Consider the following 14,380-nt stretch of genomic DNA (forward strand, 5'->3'; position numbering starts at 1 on the left):
TTGGTGGGAAAAAGAATTGTCATGTTTCACCTGTTCCCTTGTAACAGAATTTTGCCTGCATGCCTTCGCCTTCTGTGGCTCTTGGTGATAGCTTCAGTGTTAATTAGAAAAATCTATTTGTCACAAACAGTAAGAAGTTAAGACTTTTTTCTAGCTGTTCTTGTCTTTGCTAAAATGAAGTAATAATCCTTTCTGTGCAAGTAAATTCTCTTTTCTAAACAGTACTTGGACAACACTTAGCAACATTGCAGTGAAAATAAAATTCTTTTCCTTCCAATTTAGAAAATCTGTAGTATTGTATTTGTCAAGAAAATAGTAGTGTCAAGCTTGGTATGAACGCTATAATTTAGTAATTACATTTGCATAGCAAAATTTCTCCTGCTGTTCAGCTGGTTGTACTTCCCATCCTTCCCTTTTTATCCAGATTTATTGGTGGTTTTATTCTGTGATTATAGTCAAAAGAGGAGTGGTACTTCATTGGTGAATCAAAGAAATGTACAAATTTTTATTAGTCAAAGGAGGGTTTGTATCTTTGTTCAAATATACACATTAGAATGCATGTGTCATTATATATTTTTATATTATTATACATCACAATATGCATTTTTATTAGTTTGAAAACCTTAATTCCTTGATTAATTCCTGAATTTCAACAGGACTAGCAACAAAACAACCATTTACAGACCAGGCCATAAATTTGTAAAGTAATTTCAATTCCAGTCTGCTGAAGCATTCTGCTTTGCTTATATTTATGAAGGTTTTTTGTGATGGTGGTGGTTGTTTCTCTCTTTTTGTTGTGTTATGATGAAGTAGGAAACACAGCAGCAGCTTTAAGAAGTCTTTCCAAATAGCAACTTCTTGCAGGACTCTTAAGATCTACTGAGACTGGGAGGAGTCACCTTATTCTGCCTTGTTTGTAGGAGATGAAGGAAGATGAACTGTACTTTTTTTTCCATTTGTAATTGCTGTATTTCTGCTGGTGTATGGAAAACTGTCCCATAGTTTCAGTATGTGCTTCAGCAAAGCACTTCTGTGGTCATGTTGGTTCATTGTGACTGCACACTTCTGGTGCTTGAAGGGAAGAGTTTCTTAATGTGAAGTGCTGAACATCTTGCATTTTGGTTACAATCAGATTAATCAAGGTACTTGGAAATTTTTAAAGAACAATTATTTTAATCTTATTTCAATATTTTAACATAATAGAAATAAAAGTAATTAATATTTAAAGAAATAGCCCCTAGAAATTAAGTCTTTTTAATTCTTTCTTCAGTTTTGGAAGGATATTGTTGAGGATATTGAAGTTCGTGATCTAATTTCTGACAGAAGCAAATCTCAAGGTGAGACATCTTGACTAATCTTAATACATGCATGCTGATAAATCGAGCAGGGGAAGGACTAAAATTTATTTATTTACTTCATAGATATTCCATCAGAAGAATGGATTTGGGAATCCTTATTTCATCCACCTCGCAAATTGGGCATTAATGATATTGAAGGGCAGCGAGTGCTTCAGATAGCAGTGATTTTACGAAATCTTTCTTTTGAAGAGGGAAATGTTAAACTTCTGGCAGCTAATCGTACTTGTCTTCGCTTCCTGCTACTCTCTGCTCACAGTCACTTCATTTCTCTACGGCAGTTGGGGCTTGACACACTGGGAAATATTGCAGCAGAGGTAATGTGCTTTCAAGCAGAACAACTCAAATATAAACTGATAAAAGCAGTCATGTTAATGAAATAATTTTCTTTTCCTCTATCACTGGCTGGAGAAGGAAATAAATTATTCTCCGAATTTGTAATTAGCAAATTGAAAACAAGCATTCAGAGCCAAAACTAAAATATGACTGTATGTGTCAGTTTGCTAAAATAGGATCACATGAAGAAGGCTGATGATGTACGGAGATAGAAGATATTCATAGCATATAATTTTCAGTTTAGTTTCCCAGAGGGAAGAAAGGAATTTGTTAAGTTCTTCAGTCTGTATGCTAGCTTCTTCACTTTATAATTATAACCTTTAGTCATAACTTCAAAATAGTATGTTTAAGAAAGAGGGTTGTAGAGGATTTTATGTCCTGTGTACTGCAGTTTGTGTAAACTAGTCATATGCCACTGGGTATGCTGTCAGAATCACGTGAGGCATCTTTTTAGAGAGGTTTGAATGTTATAAAATACACTATTTCAGTATGTCATATTGTCATGCAGAAAATGACATGGTTTTTATAGAGAGTGTATTCAAATGGTCCTTTTATTTTAAAACATAGCATGTTGTTTTGAGTAAAATGGGTACTATCAGAGAATAAGGCTGGAAGTTTTGGTCCACTACTAAATACTGAAAGAAAAGATGGTGTTTTTAATTTACCGTGTACCTAACTTCTTTGAATTGAGAGAGAATGTTACTTATGTCCAAGATCGCTAATTGAGAAGCAGAAGTAGAAACAAGACAAATGATTGGGATAGCATTTGGGAAAGAGTACTTGTTATTACTCAAGTTTTGGTCTTTGTTGGATATTAGAATCTGTGTATCTTGTTGGCTGCCTGAGAATAAAGTTATTTTCCTTATTCTGAGCACTGGAAGGTGTTAATTAGATTGCTGCTTCAGAGCAGAAGAGGAGGAGAGGGCTCAAAATACTAGGTACAATCAAAAGCTTACAGGGTTCAGTTATTATGAACACGAGTGTAATTTATATGTGCTGCACTTAAGCACTTCTGAATCTTATATTTTGATAAGCAAATTAAAGTATTTGAGCCATTAACACTATGTGGATAGTGTTAGTAATTTTTTTTTTCTTTCTCATCAGCTTCTTTTGGATCCTGTTGATTTCAAAACTACTCATCTAATGTTCCACACTGTTACAAAATGCCTCATGTCAAGGGATAGATTTTTAAAAATGAGAGGTAAGAGCTCTAGCTATTCTTCTTGTTGTATCAGAATTGTAATTATTGCTGTTTAAAACTATTTTCTATTTGTTCCTCAGGCATGGAAATCTTGGCAAATCTTTGTAAGGCTGAAGATAATGGTGTCTTAATTTGTGAATATGTGGATCAAGAATCCTATAAAGAGATCATATGTCATCTCACACTACCAGATGTGCTGCTTGTAATCTCGGCACTTGAGGTGCTGTACATGCTCACAGAAATGGGAGAAGTGGCCTGCTCAAAGATTGCTAAAGTAGAGAAGAGCATAGGTAAGGGAGAAGCAAAATCTATTACTTCTCTTGCTTATGTAAGAAAAAAGACTTAACCACTGACCATGACATATTCTTAAAAATGTGGCTTGCTTGTGTGTGTGTGAGCACACAGCATGGGGATGGAATTTACTACATTTATTCATTGTATCCTCAAGGAATTGATGATGCTAAAAATTCTGACGTGTTTTTTTTTTCTTAATGCCAGCAAGTGTGTTTAAAAAACCCAAATCTACAGAAGCATGCAAAAACTTGTTTCCTTTCAACGCATGCCGATTTCAAAGCAAATTCGGTATATTCTAACAGCATTGGTCTTGTCCTAATGTCATTGTTGGTTTTACATTCAATACTTTAGATACATTAGTATGTCTGGTTTCTATGGACATCCAGATGTTTGGACCTGATGCTCTTACTGCTGTAAAGCTCATTGAACATCAGTGTGTTACCCAGCAAGGAATACTTGATGTCAGACCACAGGTAATGGATCATGGTTCTTCACAGGCTCATGCAGCAGGTGTCCCAGGTGAGTATCACTGCAAGAGAACACACTGTTGTATAAAATTTCCCATATGATCTATGATTTTTATCTTCTCTAGATTTCTGATTAGTTTACATAAATAATTGTAAGATTATGCATAACATATGTATCTTTTTCAAACACTTGTTCACAAAGCAAATACGCTATGTTAGCCAAAGCTATGTTAGTCAAAACTGTCGTGAAACAAGCTTTGAAAGAATTATAATTTTTTTCAGTTACTAATCTGAAAATTCTCTGAAAGTTACACGCATTGCTTATTTTAACTTGTTCATTGGAAAGAAAAAGTATCCAGTAGATTCTTCCCACGATTTTCATAGAATTAGAGGTCCATTTTATATTGTGTTTTGCACTGGGTATTATTTGGCAGTAACATAAAGTATTTGTTAGAATTGCCAGATGAGATGGACTCACTTTTGAAGGTTCTGAACAGTTTCTTGTTATGTGAACCAAATTGTAACTATTCTTAGGAAGTTACTGAGGAAGAACCGTTGCAACAGACATTGGTTTGCATGTCTAAGTGTGCTATTTCTGGAATGGGTGTAAATAACTGGGAGAGAATGCAACCAAGGGGGTGAACAAAAGGGAATAGGATGAACTGATGTGACATTGCCACAAAATCCTTTGCATTGTATTTGCATCCACTTAAGAATTGGAAAAATAATTGCTGTGTATTTGTGCCTGTTTTGCTGGAGTATTGTGCCACTTCAAAATCATGCTCAGTACTGTAAAGTACTGAGATCATGATCATGAATCCGGAAGCAGCTGTTCACTGGGTGCACACCTCATGATTGCACTTTAGTGGTGACTCTGGCCCTGGCAAGCCCTGCTTCACTTTGGTACCGTGGTGCAGATCTGTAGTCTGCTCTGGGTACCTTTTGACTTGCCTTAGCTGGATACATCCTTACTGACAAACATAGGAGAAACTGGACCAGTGGATGTCATGAAGTGCTTCATTCAGGAGGACAAAAAGCATTTCAGCAAGTTTTGTTTTTTTTTTTCTTCCCCACATTCTCTACAGGCTCTAGGACTGCACCACATGTTGCTCCACCTCCAGGAATAGTAGAAATAGACAGTGAGAAATTTGCATGTCAGTGGTAAGTGTATAGCTCTATTCAAATACATTAATGAAGAAGAAAAACAAAGAAAAACACTGAATTCATGTGTCACAGAATTTTCTAGTTTGCTTCTCTTTACTGTTAGACTAATTTTTCTGAAAAGTATGAATCAAATCCATTCTGTCATTGCTTTGAAGAAGTATGAAAACAAAAACTCTAACAGAATATTCAGTCTTCACCTGTTGATCCATGAAATTAGCTGCTTTGTCTCTTAGGACAGAATTTGATTTGATTTTTAACTCTGATCTTGATTTAATTTATTTTTTAAATTGTCAAGCAGCGTTACCTGTTTCACAGGCATTTTCATCTGGTAATGTGTTGCTGTATTACTGGATCAATACAAAAGTAATTATCAAATTATGAAGCTAGGCCCTGCAAAACTCTTAGATGATCGTAGTGAACCTCAAGTTAAAGACGATCAAAGTCTTCTTCATTCAAATTCTCTTGCTTTCAACTAGTATTATTGTCTGATATTTAGAGAGAAACTGTCTCTCCTGTCTCCTGTAGACTGCGGGTGATCTTTCTGAACTATTTCTTTTATGTAAATCAACTCACATTCTAAGTATTTGTATTAATTGATTCCTGATGGGCCTTTTCACCTCTGCTCCTTCACAGCCCTTATATTCATCTTTTGTCATACTGAGGAGGCAAGCACCTTCAAGATAAAGTGGATGGAGTTTACACAGCTTAGTGTTGTAGGCTATCACGAAGTTATACTTCCAGCAGAGCTTTGGTTGAATAGGGGGAAGTACTGCAGATTTTGGTAGTCAGGTGATGTTTCCATGCTTCTCTTTGCACACTACAGAGTATTATTAACCATAATAATTAACTGCTGAAAGATTGAGAAATTTCACATTTAGGCATTTAAGCAGGAATACCTGGAACTGGACTCTCTCTACGGGTCACGTTAGCAAACTTAGATTGATGTACATTTTCATGGGATGCTTTAGTCGTTGCTTCCTACTTAGAGAAGTGGGAAAATGAGTAAATCATAGCAGTAAAATTTAGTTACTATCTCTTGAAAGCAGCAAAAAGACAAGGTATTTAAGCTGACCTTCCTGGATGTATTACTAGCCAGCATAGATTCAGTAGGAGGTGTAAATGCAGTGACAGTAAAGTACTGGTAACAGATCCCATTTCACAGTTTCAAGTCCTGAACATCGCCAGTTTGCTAGTACCGGTGTTAGTGTGTCAGCCGTACATGACATATCCAACTGGGTAGTCACTTGTCAAATAATGCCAATTTTAATTAATACCTAAACTTTCTGTTAGGATAATGTAATCTCAGTTTTTGTAATTATAAAATTCTAACAGCTGCAGAAGAAATGGCACTTAATCTTTATGCGAGAACACAACTTAAAGAATGTAATGATAGGCTTTTCATCTAGTTACTTTTGGAGTGTAGGGCTCTACAAAGGAGAGCGCAGTGTAGTTTTCCAGAGTGTTAGCACCGTATAATAAATGCTGACAAACAAAATATTTATTTTATTCTCGTGCCAATATTTGAGCACTGAGTGAGAGTTGTTACTTGCCTCTGTTTGCTGCTGCGGAAGAACAATTCCTTTGTCTCTGGGTTGGAGTAGTGGATCTAAGAGAAATAAAATTAAACTGATAGAAGATGTTTCCTTTTCTCACAGCTTCCTGGGATGTTAGAAGTTAGATGGTCTGTGAACTTATGGAAAGTCTGTAGGAGATATAAATTCTTTTCACTGCTAAGTGAATCTCAGATGCACAAACATTGACATAGGATAAAAATTTGCGATGAAGAATTAGTTAGATTTCAGCCTATCTTTTGCAAAGGTAGAGTCATTGAGGAATAAGAATAGAGCTGTGAGAAGGAGATGCCAACAAACCATGCTTTCTCACTTGTTTTTGCAGAATGTACAATAAAAAAGGCATAGATAGAGACAATTTTGCATAGATAGTAAATGATATGTATATAAGTATGTCAGTAAGATATTGCATGTATAAGTGACCACAAGTGTTAGGGGTCCAGTGTGTTGATTCATAAGCAGTGAGAAGGGAGAAGTGAAGAACAGACGTCTGACAAAACAGTATACTTAAATGCTATTTTCTATGTTGTTGGCAGATCTCAAAAGTCTCTGTAATACAGACTGAAGCGTTTTAGCAACCCCTTTAAAAGTACTGTCTCTGTATTTTGCTTCATAGTTTATTTTTTCATCCTCAGGTTGAATGCCCATTTTGAAGTGAACCTTGATTGCTCAGTCTCTCGAGCAGAAATGTACTCTGAATACCTCTCTACTTGTAGTAAATTAGCTCGAGGTGGAATCCTAACATCAACTGGATTTTACAAATGCCTGCGGTAAGACAAAAATTTATGCAGCAATAAAGACGCAATTGTATGTTCTCAAAACATACAGTAGCTTTAGATTTCTTTGAGAAAAGATCTACCTGGGTTGAAAGATATCCAGTTTTGGAATTTTAATTGAAACAAATGTTTTAGTTTTTAATTTTATTTCATTCTGTTTCAAGATCTTTGAATGGGTTCCTTCTCTGCGTCTAGTCCTTCCAATTCTTTCTGAAATAGTTTTTTGAGATTTTGTAATTTTCACTTAGGTTCTATGACATCTCAGCTCTCTGGGGGACCACCTAGTCCTCAGTGATGAGCACTCACATGCTATTGGAAAATCCTGCTGTGTTGTAAAGATGCAGGCATTCCCTCTATTACTCTGAACACAAGAGCAGTTAGGTAAAACAAAAACTATGTAAGAGAATTGTTACTGTGTTTGTTAACATGGATTTGTGTTGTGTTTGGCAGAACTGTCTTTCCAAATCATACAGTGAAGAGAGTAGAAGATCCAAGTAACAATGGTCAAGCACATATACATGTGGTAGGAGTGAAAAGGAGAGCTATACCACTTCCCATTCAGATGTACTATCAGCAGCCACCAACTTCGTCCACCCCAGTTGTCCGGGTTGATTCAATTCCTGATGTGTCTTCGTCTCCTTTGCCAGCAGGTTTTTAAATTAATTATGTATAAAGTATTTTGCATTGATCCTGAAACCATAATAAAAGCCAGATGCTTTTGAACATAGCTTGAAAGTGTTAGAAGTTGAGGCCACATGTTTTGAGTTTATTGAGTAATGTTGGGAATAGTATTGCAGTAGTTCCTTACGTGCCATTCTAGTCTTTGACATATAACCTATAAGCTTTCCAGTCAGCAGTCATTTTTGCTGCATCATTAATTCAGACTCTACAGAGCTGAGAATAGAAACTGCTTCATGTGGAATTGCAGTTTCAAATCTTGGATTTTTAAAAATTCATTAGTTAATGTATTTGAAATAATCTCTGCTTCCAAACTTTTACTGTGTTTATTTCACACAGGAATCCCGCATGGGCTACCAAGTGTAGGAAATCACTATCAGAGGACCCCTATTAACCAGTCTTCAACTTTGACAGCAACACAGATGTCTTTTCCAATTCAAGGTGTTCACACTGTGGCACAGACTGTTTCTAGAATTCCACAAAATCCTTCAATTCATACACAACAAAATGCTCCAATGACTGTTATACAGAATAAAGGTCCAATATCCTGTGAAGTAGTGAAGGCCGCAGTAATACAGAGCTCTGTTCCTCAGTCGGCAGTTCCTGTTCCTATTGCAGTAGGAGGAGCTTCTAATCAAAATCACAGCGCCACAGGCCAGCAGCCGTCTGTTACAGTTGTGAGTTCTCAGATGCTTCACCACCAACCTGTAATTCAACAACAGTCCCCACTGCATGCAGTGGTACCAGGACAGATACCTTCAGGCACTCCTGTTACGGTAATTCAGCAAGCTGTACCTCAGGGTCATATATTTGGCAGAGTACAAAACCTACCAGCATGCAGTTCGGCAGTTTCACAGGGTCAACAGCTAATCAGCACATCATCACAACCTGGGCAGACATCATCTCAGCAGTCCTCTGCGGGTAACCAGCAACAAGATACAGTCATCATAGCACCACAGCAGTATGTCACAACCTCTGCATCTAACATTGTTTCTGCCACCACAGTTCAAAATTTCCAAGTAGCAGCTGGGCAGGTGGTTACAATTGCAGGTGTTCAGAACCCACCAACATCTAGAGTAGGGTTTCAGAATATTGCACCAAAGCCTCTGCCATCTCAGCAAGGTCCACCTGCTGTGGGGCAGCAGCCACAGCAGCAGCCTCCACCACCTTCCCAGCAAAGTGTAGTGATAGTAAGCCAGCCAGCTCAGCAAGGTCAGACATATGCACCAGCCATTCATCAAATCGTGCTTGCTAACCCAGCTTCTATTCCTGCTGGCCAAACTGTCCAGTTGGCTGGACAGCCGAGCATTACTCCATCATCTTCACCGTCCCCAGGTCCGGTTACAAATAATCAAGTCCCTACAGTTATGTCAACTTCATCTACCACTCCTCAGTCACAAGGACCCCCTCCTACTGTTAGCCAGATGCTTTCTGTAAAGAGGCAGCAGCAGCAGCAACATTCACCAGCATCATCACAGCAGCAGGTACAGGTACAACAACCGATGCAAATGCAAGTTCCGTCACAACAAGCTAATACAGGAGTTGGCCAGCCCAACTCTGGTGAGTCTAGCCTGATAAAACAACTGCTTCTTCCAAAAAGAGGCCCCTCAACTCCAGGGGGGAAGCTTATACTCCCAGCTCCACAGATTCCTCCACCTAACAATGCAAGAGCTCCTAGCCCTCAGGTGGTTTATCAGATGGCCAATAACCAGACACCAGGTTTTGGAGTTCAAGGACAGTCTCCAGCTCAGCAGCTGCTAGTTGGACAGCAAAATGTTCAGCTCGTCCCGGGTGCAATCCCGCCCCAAGGGGCAATGCAAACAGTACCCATTTCTAATTTACAGATATTGCCAGGCCAGTTGATCTCAAACAGCCCAGCAACTATTTTCCAAGGGACTACTGGCAACCAGGTTACGATAACAGTTGTGCCAAATACGAGTTTTGCTACTGCAACTGTGAGTCAGGGAAATGCAACTCAGATCATTGCTCCAGCAGGAATTTCAGTGAGTGGAGCACAGACAGGAGTTGGGCTACAGGTGCAAACCCTTCCAGCTAGTCAAGCACCTTCAGCTGGACAATCACCGTGTACTGCTGCTCCCCCATTCAAAGGTGATAAAATAATTTGCCAAAAGGAGGAAGAAGCAAAGGAAGCAACAGGTTTACACATTCATGAACGTAAAATTGAAGTTATGGAGAATCCTTCCTGCCGAAGAGGAGCTGCAAACACCAGCAATGGGGATGCAAAAGAAAGTGAAATGCAGGTGGGAAGTCTTTTAAATGGGAGAAAGTATAGTGACTCCAGTCTACCTCCTTCTAACTCAGGGAAAACACAGAATGAGGCCAATCAGTGCTCACAAGTCAGTAATGGGCCATCATTAGAAATGGGTGAGAACGGAGCTCCTGGAAAGCAGAACTTTGAACAAACGGACACACAGGAAATTAAAAGTGATTTGAAGAAGCCCCTAGTTAATGGAATCTGTGATTTTGATAAAGGAGATTGTTCTCATTTGAGCAAAAACATTCCAAATCACAAAACTTCCAATCATGTAGGAAATGGTGAGATATCTTCAGTGGAACAACAAGGGAATTTGGATGCCACGCAGCAAGATACTGCCAAAGGTGATCAAGGGGAAAGAATTTCTAATGGGCCTGTATTAACTTTGAGTAGTTCACCTGTTGTAAGCGGTACACAGGAGGCTGCGAAACTGTTAACCCAGCAACTTAGTGGTACCAACACTGATTTACCTAATGGACCTCTAGCTTCAAGTTTGAATTCAGATGTGCCTCAGCAACGCCCAAGTGTAGTTGTCTCACCACAATCTACAGCCTCTGTTATACAGGGGCATCAAATCATAGCAGTTCCACACTCAGGACCTAGAGTGTCCCAGTCTACCCTGTCCTCCGAAGTTCGGTCTACTAATGGCACAGCAGAATGCAAAACTGCAAAGAGGCCAGCAGAGGATAATGACAGGGAAACTGTTCCAGGAATTCCAAATAAAGTAGGAGTTAGAATTGTTACAATCAGTGACCCCAACAATGCTGGTTGCAGTGCAACTATGGTTGCTGTGCCAGCTGGAGCGGATCCAAGCACTGTAGCGAAAGTAGCAATAGAAAGTGCTGTTCAACAAAAGCAGCAGCATCCAACCACGTATATACAAAGCATGGTCACACAGGTATGTTGCAGTGTTCTTTTTATGTTTATTCTGACTGTGATTCTGACTAATACTGTGAAATAACATGGCTGAAAATGTGAGCTCGGTCGATATCTCTTGCATAGTATTTCAGATATTCAGGAAATTATACTTTCTGTTCTTTCACAGACTAAAGTTTTAACAGTTTACATACTTCTTCAGTATCAGTGACAGTAGTGGAATTCAAAATTTGTAGCTTGATAATACACAGTGAGGAAAGAACTGCTCGCTATTGTCTTCCTTTAAGGATTAACTGTTCTGAAAACAACAATGATTTGCTGGATGGTCTTGTAAAAATGTCACTGTTGTTCTGCATTTTATTCTTGGTCTCTGTGGAGGGGTGAACATGTTTTTTTGGAAAAAAACACACCTGCATCTGGCTGGCTGAAATGAGTTGAGGTTCTTGCATTTAAAGTTGGTCTTCAAGGTCTTGCTTTGTGGGTTCACTACAGTTAGGAGAAGGTATTGTTTTGTAAATTTGTTGAAATATTTACATTTATTAATTACTAAATATTTGCAATGTTTATCAATAAAACAAGCATTGGTTTGGGTTTTTTTTTTCTCTGTTTGCCAAGCTTTGGTGAGGGGTTGTTGGGCTTTTCTGTCCCTTGACTGAATTTGTTGAACCTTTTGAAAGTGGTTACTCCTTAACACTTTACTAGAAATGAGGTATGGACATCAGGAGTATTAATTAGTAAAACATTAATGTTAGAGGTTACTCCATTCCCTAGAATTTATTTTAGTTTTGTACATACACACAAAATCGCTCTCCAAAATTCTCATGCCTAACCTGAATAGGAGCAAAGGGAATAGAATTGTAGGTGTGGCAGTTAAGAGTTCTGACAGACCAGAGGGAGGAAATGAAGTACTGAGTGTATGTTAGTACATTTTGACCTTGGAGTAACAGGTCTTTTATTTCTTACCTTTTTTTTTTCTTGTTTTGGTTGAGGGTTTGTTTGCCTTTGACAAAATAGAAGGCATAGACACGATGGGCTTATACACACCTAGAGCTCAAAATGTGACAAGTGCTGGCTAGTGCTGCTTCATTTTCTGTGACAAGTTAGGTTGCTCTTGAAAACTCCTTTGACTTTTCTAGTTGTCAAAAATCAGAGTTAAGGGTTTAAAAGTTCCTCTCTTTTTTACTTTCTGTACTTTTTGCTTCTAACTGCGACAATGCACAGATTTAATTCTTAAAATGTCTTTGAATGTCTTTGAACTCACTCCTAAATTTTCACCTAGGTTTTGTTGGGGCGAGACCTGTATTTTTTTAATACGTTATTATCTTTGTTCTTAATAGAAATAGCTTGATCAAAACTAACAGCTCCTGTTAGCAGCATAGGGACAACATTCTAGATTTTCTGTAGTGTGGATGTTAGCTGTGCCTTGCTTTTTTGCCGCGTGTCTTTAGCTGTTACACAGTTTGAATTTCTATTATAGCTTTGCTGAGGATTTGGCTGAAGTATAAAATGGTGTGGCTGTCTCTTGAATGGAATATGTTTATTTATGCCCTTAGTATGTACCTGAAAAGAATTTGCAGTTGTATCTCAAGCAGCTACTAAATGATCAGATTTTAAGAATTTTGAGAAGGCAGTAATGCATTTAACTATGTCATTTACTTTTGATAATGTACATCATGATACTAGAGGGGGATGATAGAAAAAAAGATATTTTCTGTGCTGATAGTTTCTTTTTTACACTATCCCTGGTATTACTATCATTAATAGTTACCACAGTTTTCATTACCTTATATAAGCAGAAATGCTGCCTGCTGGGTTTGCCATTGGGTAGAAATTTGCAGATCAAAAGAACTTGGTTTAATGTCTCCCTAACTGAAAGTTTGCTCATTCTGCTGTCTGTAGGATGCCCTTCCTTTCTTCAAGATTACAGAAATGTGGGAGAAATGAGTTAATTAGTTTTGATCTTGGTGAGAAATTTATTCATTAACTGTTTGCCTTAGCCATATGTCTATATATTTACGAATCTTGTCTATCATAATATTGCAAGTACGGACTTACAGTGGAACCCATTTTAGAGTATTCTGTTCAGATACAGTAATCATCATAGTTTAGATTAGGATTTGCAGAGATCTTCACCACTTCTTTAAAATTAACATGTTGGATTATAAACAGTACCAAAATCACGCCGGCCAGCTCTTTTTCTTTCTCTAAAGCTGCTGAGCATCTGCAATAGCCATCACTTTTCTGGAAAAGGAGATGCTAAGTATTTCCAATATTAAGTCTGCTTTCAGGAGTATTTTTAAATATCCAGAAATGTAGCTCAAGTCTCATGAAATTCATGTGAATTTTAGTGATGACTTCATTTAAGATTAGGCCTTGTGTTATTTTCTATTTTCTCCCTCATATTTTGAGTGTTCCTCATCTGATAAGCAGCTTCCTTGTCCCTGACTTTTTTGAAGGGCAACAGCTGCGGAACACTTTTTTTCACTTGAGCATCTGCATTGTTTCATCCTCTCTGAAGTACCTAAGTATATATTGGCTGTCTTGCAGAAAAAAAAGAGAGCATGGTTTTTACTGCAAACATTGTGGAAATTTATTAGAAATACAATCCAGTGGAGAAAAACGGTGAGGGTTAGGGTTAGGGATATTAACTAAGGCAAAATTACATAGCTGCTGAAGCTCTTAGTGTGTGATTTCCTGTTTGCTTAAAATTTTACTTTAAGCTACAGCTCGTATTTCAGAGAAGTGTGAAAGGGAGAAAAGAAAAAAAAAATGAAATAAAAGTAAAACCAAACAGGAAGACTGAAAAAACAGGTTCAGGGGACAGAAAAGGAAGGACAGTATTGGTTATGTAACTACCACAGGATTAGCTGTCATGAGGTACAGAGAAGAGAAAAGGAACATGCTTGAAGATAAGGAAGGATGACCAAATAGGGCAGGAGTGGAACAACAATCTGAAAACTAAAGAAAGCAAGAAAAAATTAAGTAATCCTTAAGGGAATGTAGAAGTTAAGAAAAAATTGTTTCATTATATGAATAGTACTTTGAAACAGGATGATACAGTGTGCTTGAGGAAAAACATTAATTTAAATGGCCTATTAAAATTATGAAAATTGTATACTGGCTGTTTATGGGACAGCCCATATAAGTGCCATTAAAATCCAATATGACAAATACAGGTTGCTTGTGTATATAATCTGAGATTGTTCCTTATTAATTGTATACCTCAGCAAAGCTTGTTGAGAAATAACTGTGTATGTATTGATTATTTTAAAATTTCTTTTCGTATTTTGCATTATAAAAAAAAGGGGACTCTATTAGTTATGTCAGAATAGGTACACATGATGTACAGGGTGCTGCAATTTTGTTCTTGTATCTCCATCTGTATTT

At 37.7% G+C, this 14,380-nt stretch overlaps 1 protein-coding gene across 3 annotated transcripts in view; it reads left to right on the forward strand.

Moving 5' to 3' along the window:
• Positions 1–14,380, forward strand: part of ARID2 (AT-rich interaction domain 2) — a 93,586-nt gene that overhangs the window by 61,279 nt on the left and 17,927 nt on the right. For all 3 annotated transcript variants that reach the window (XM_066183134.1, XM_066183133.1, XM_066183135.1), the window contains 9 exons: positions 1,271–1,337; positions 1,422–1,672; positions 2,796–2,892; positions 2,973–3,182; positions 3,538–3,705; positions 4,739–4,814; positions 7,024–7,158; positions 7,615–7,814; positions 8,182–11,015. In XM_066183134.1, coding sequence (XP_066039231.1) covers positions 1,271–1,337; positions 1,422–1,672; positions 2,796–2,892; positions 2,973–3,182; positions 3,538–3,705; positions 4,739–4,814; positions 7,024–7,158; positions 7,615–7,814; positions 8,182–11,015 — 4,038 coding nt within the window. The remainder of the gene's footprint in view (positions 1–1,270; positions 1,338–1,421; positions 1,673–2,795; positions 2,893–2,972; positions 3,183–3,537; positions 3,706–4,738; positions 4,815–7,023; positions 7,159–7,614; positions 7,815–8,181; positions 11,016–14,380) is intronic.

The sequence above is a fragment of the Chamaea fasciata genome, unplaced genomic scaffold (assembly GCF_029207755.1).
Source record: "Chamaea fasciata isolate MVZ Bird 193981 ecotype frontalis unplaced genomic scaffold, bChaFas1.0.hap1 SCAF_5, whole genome shotgun sequence".
Classification (NCBI taxonomy): domain Eukaryota; kingdom Metazoa; phylum Chordata; class Aves; order Passeriformes; family Sylviidae; genus Chamaea; species Chamaea fasciata.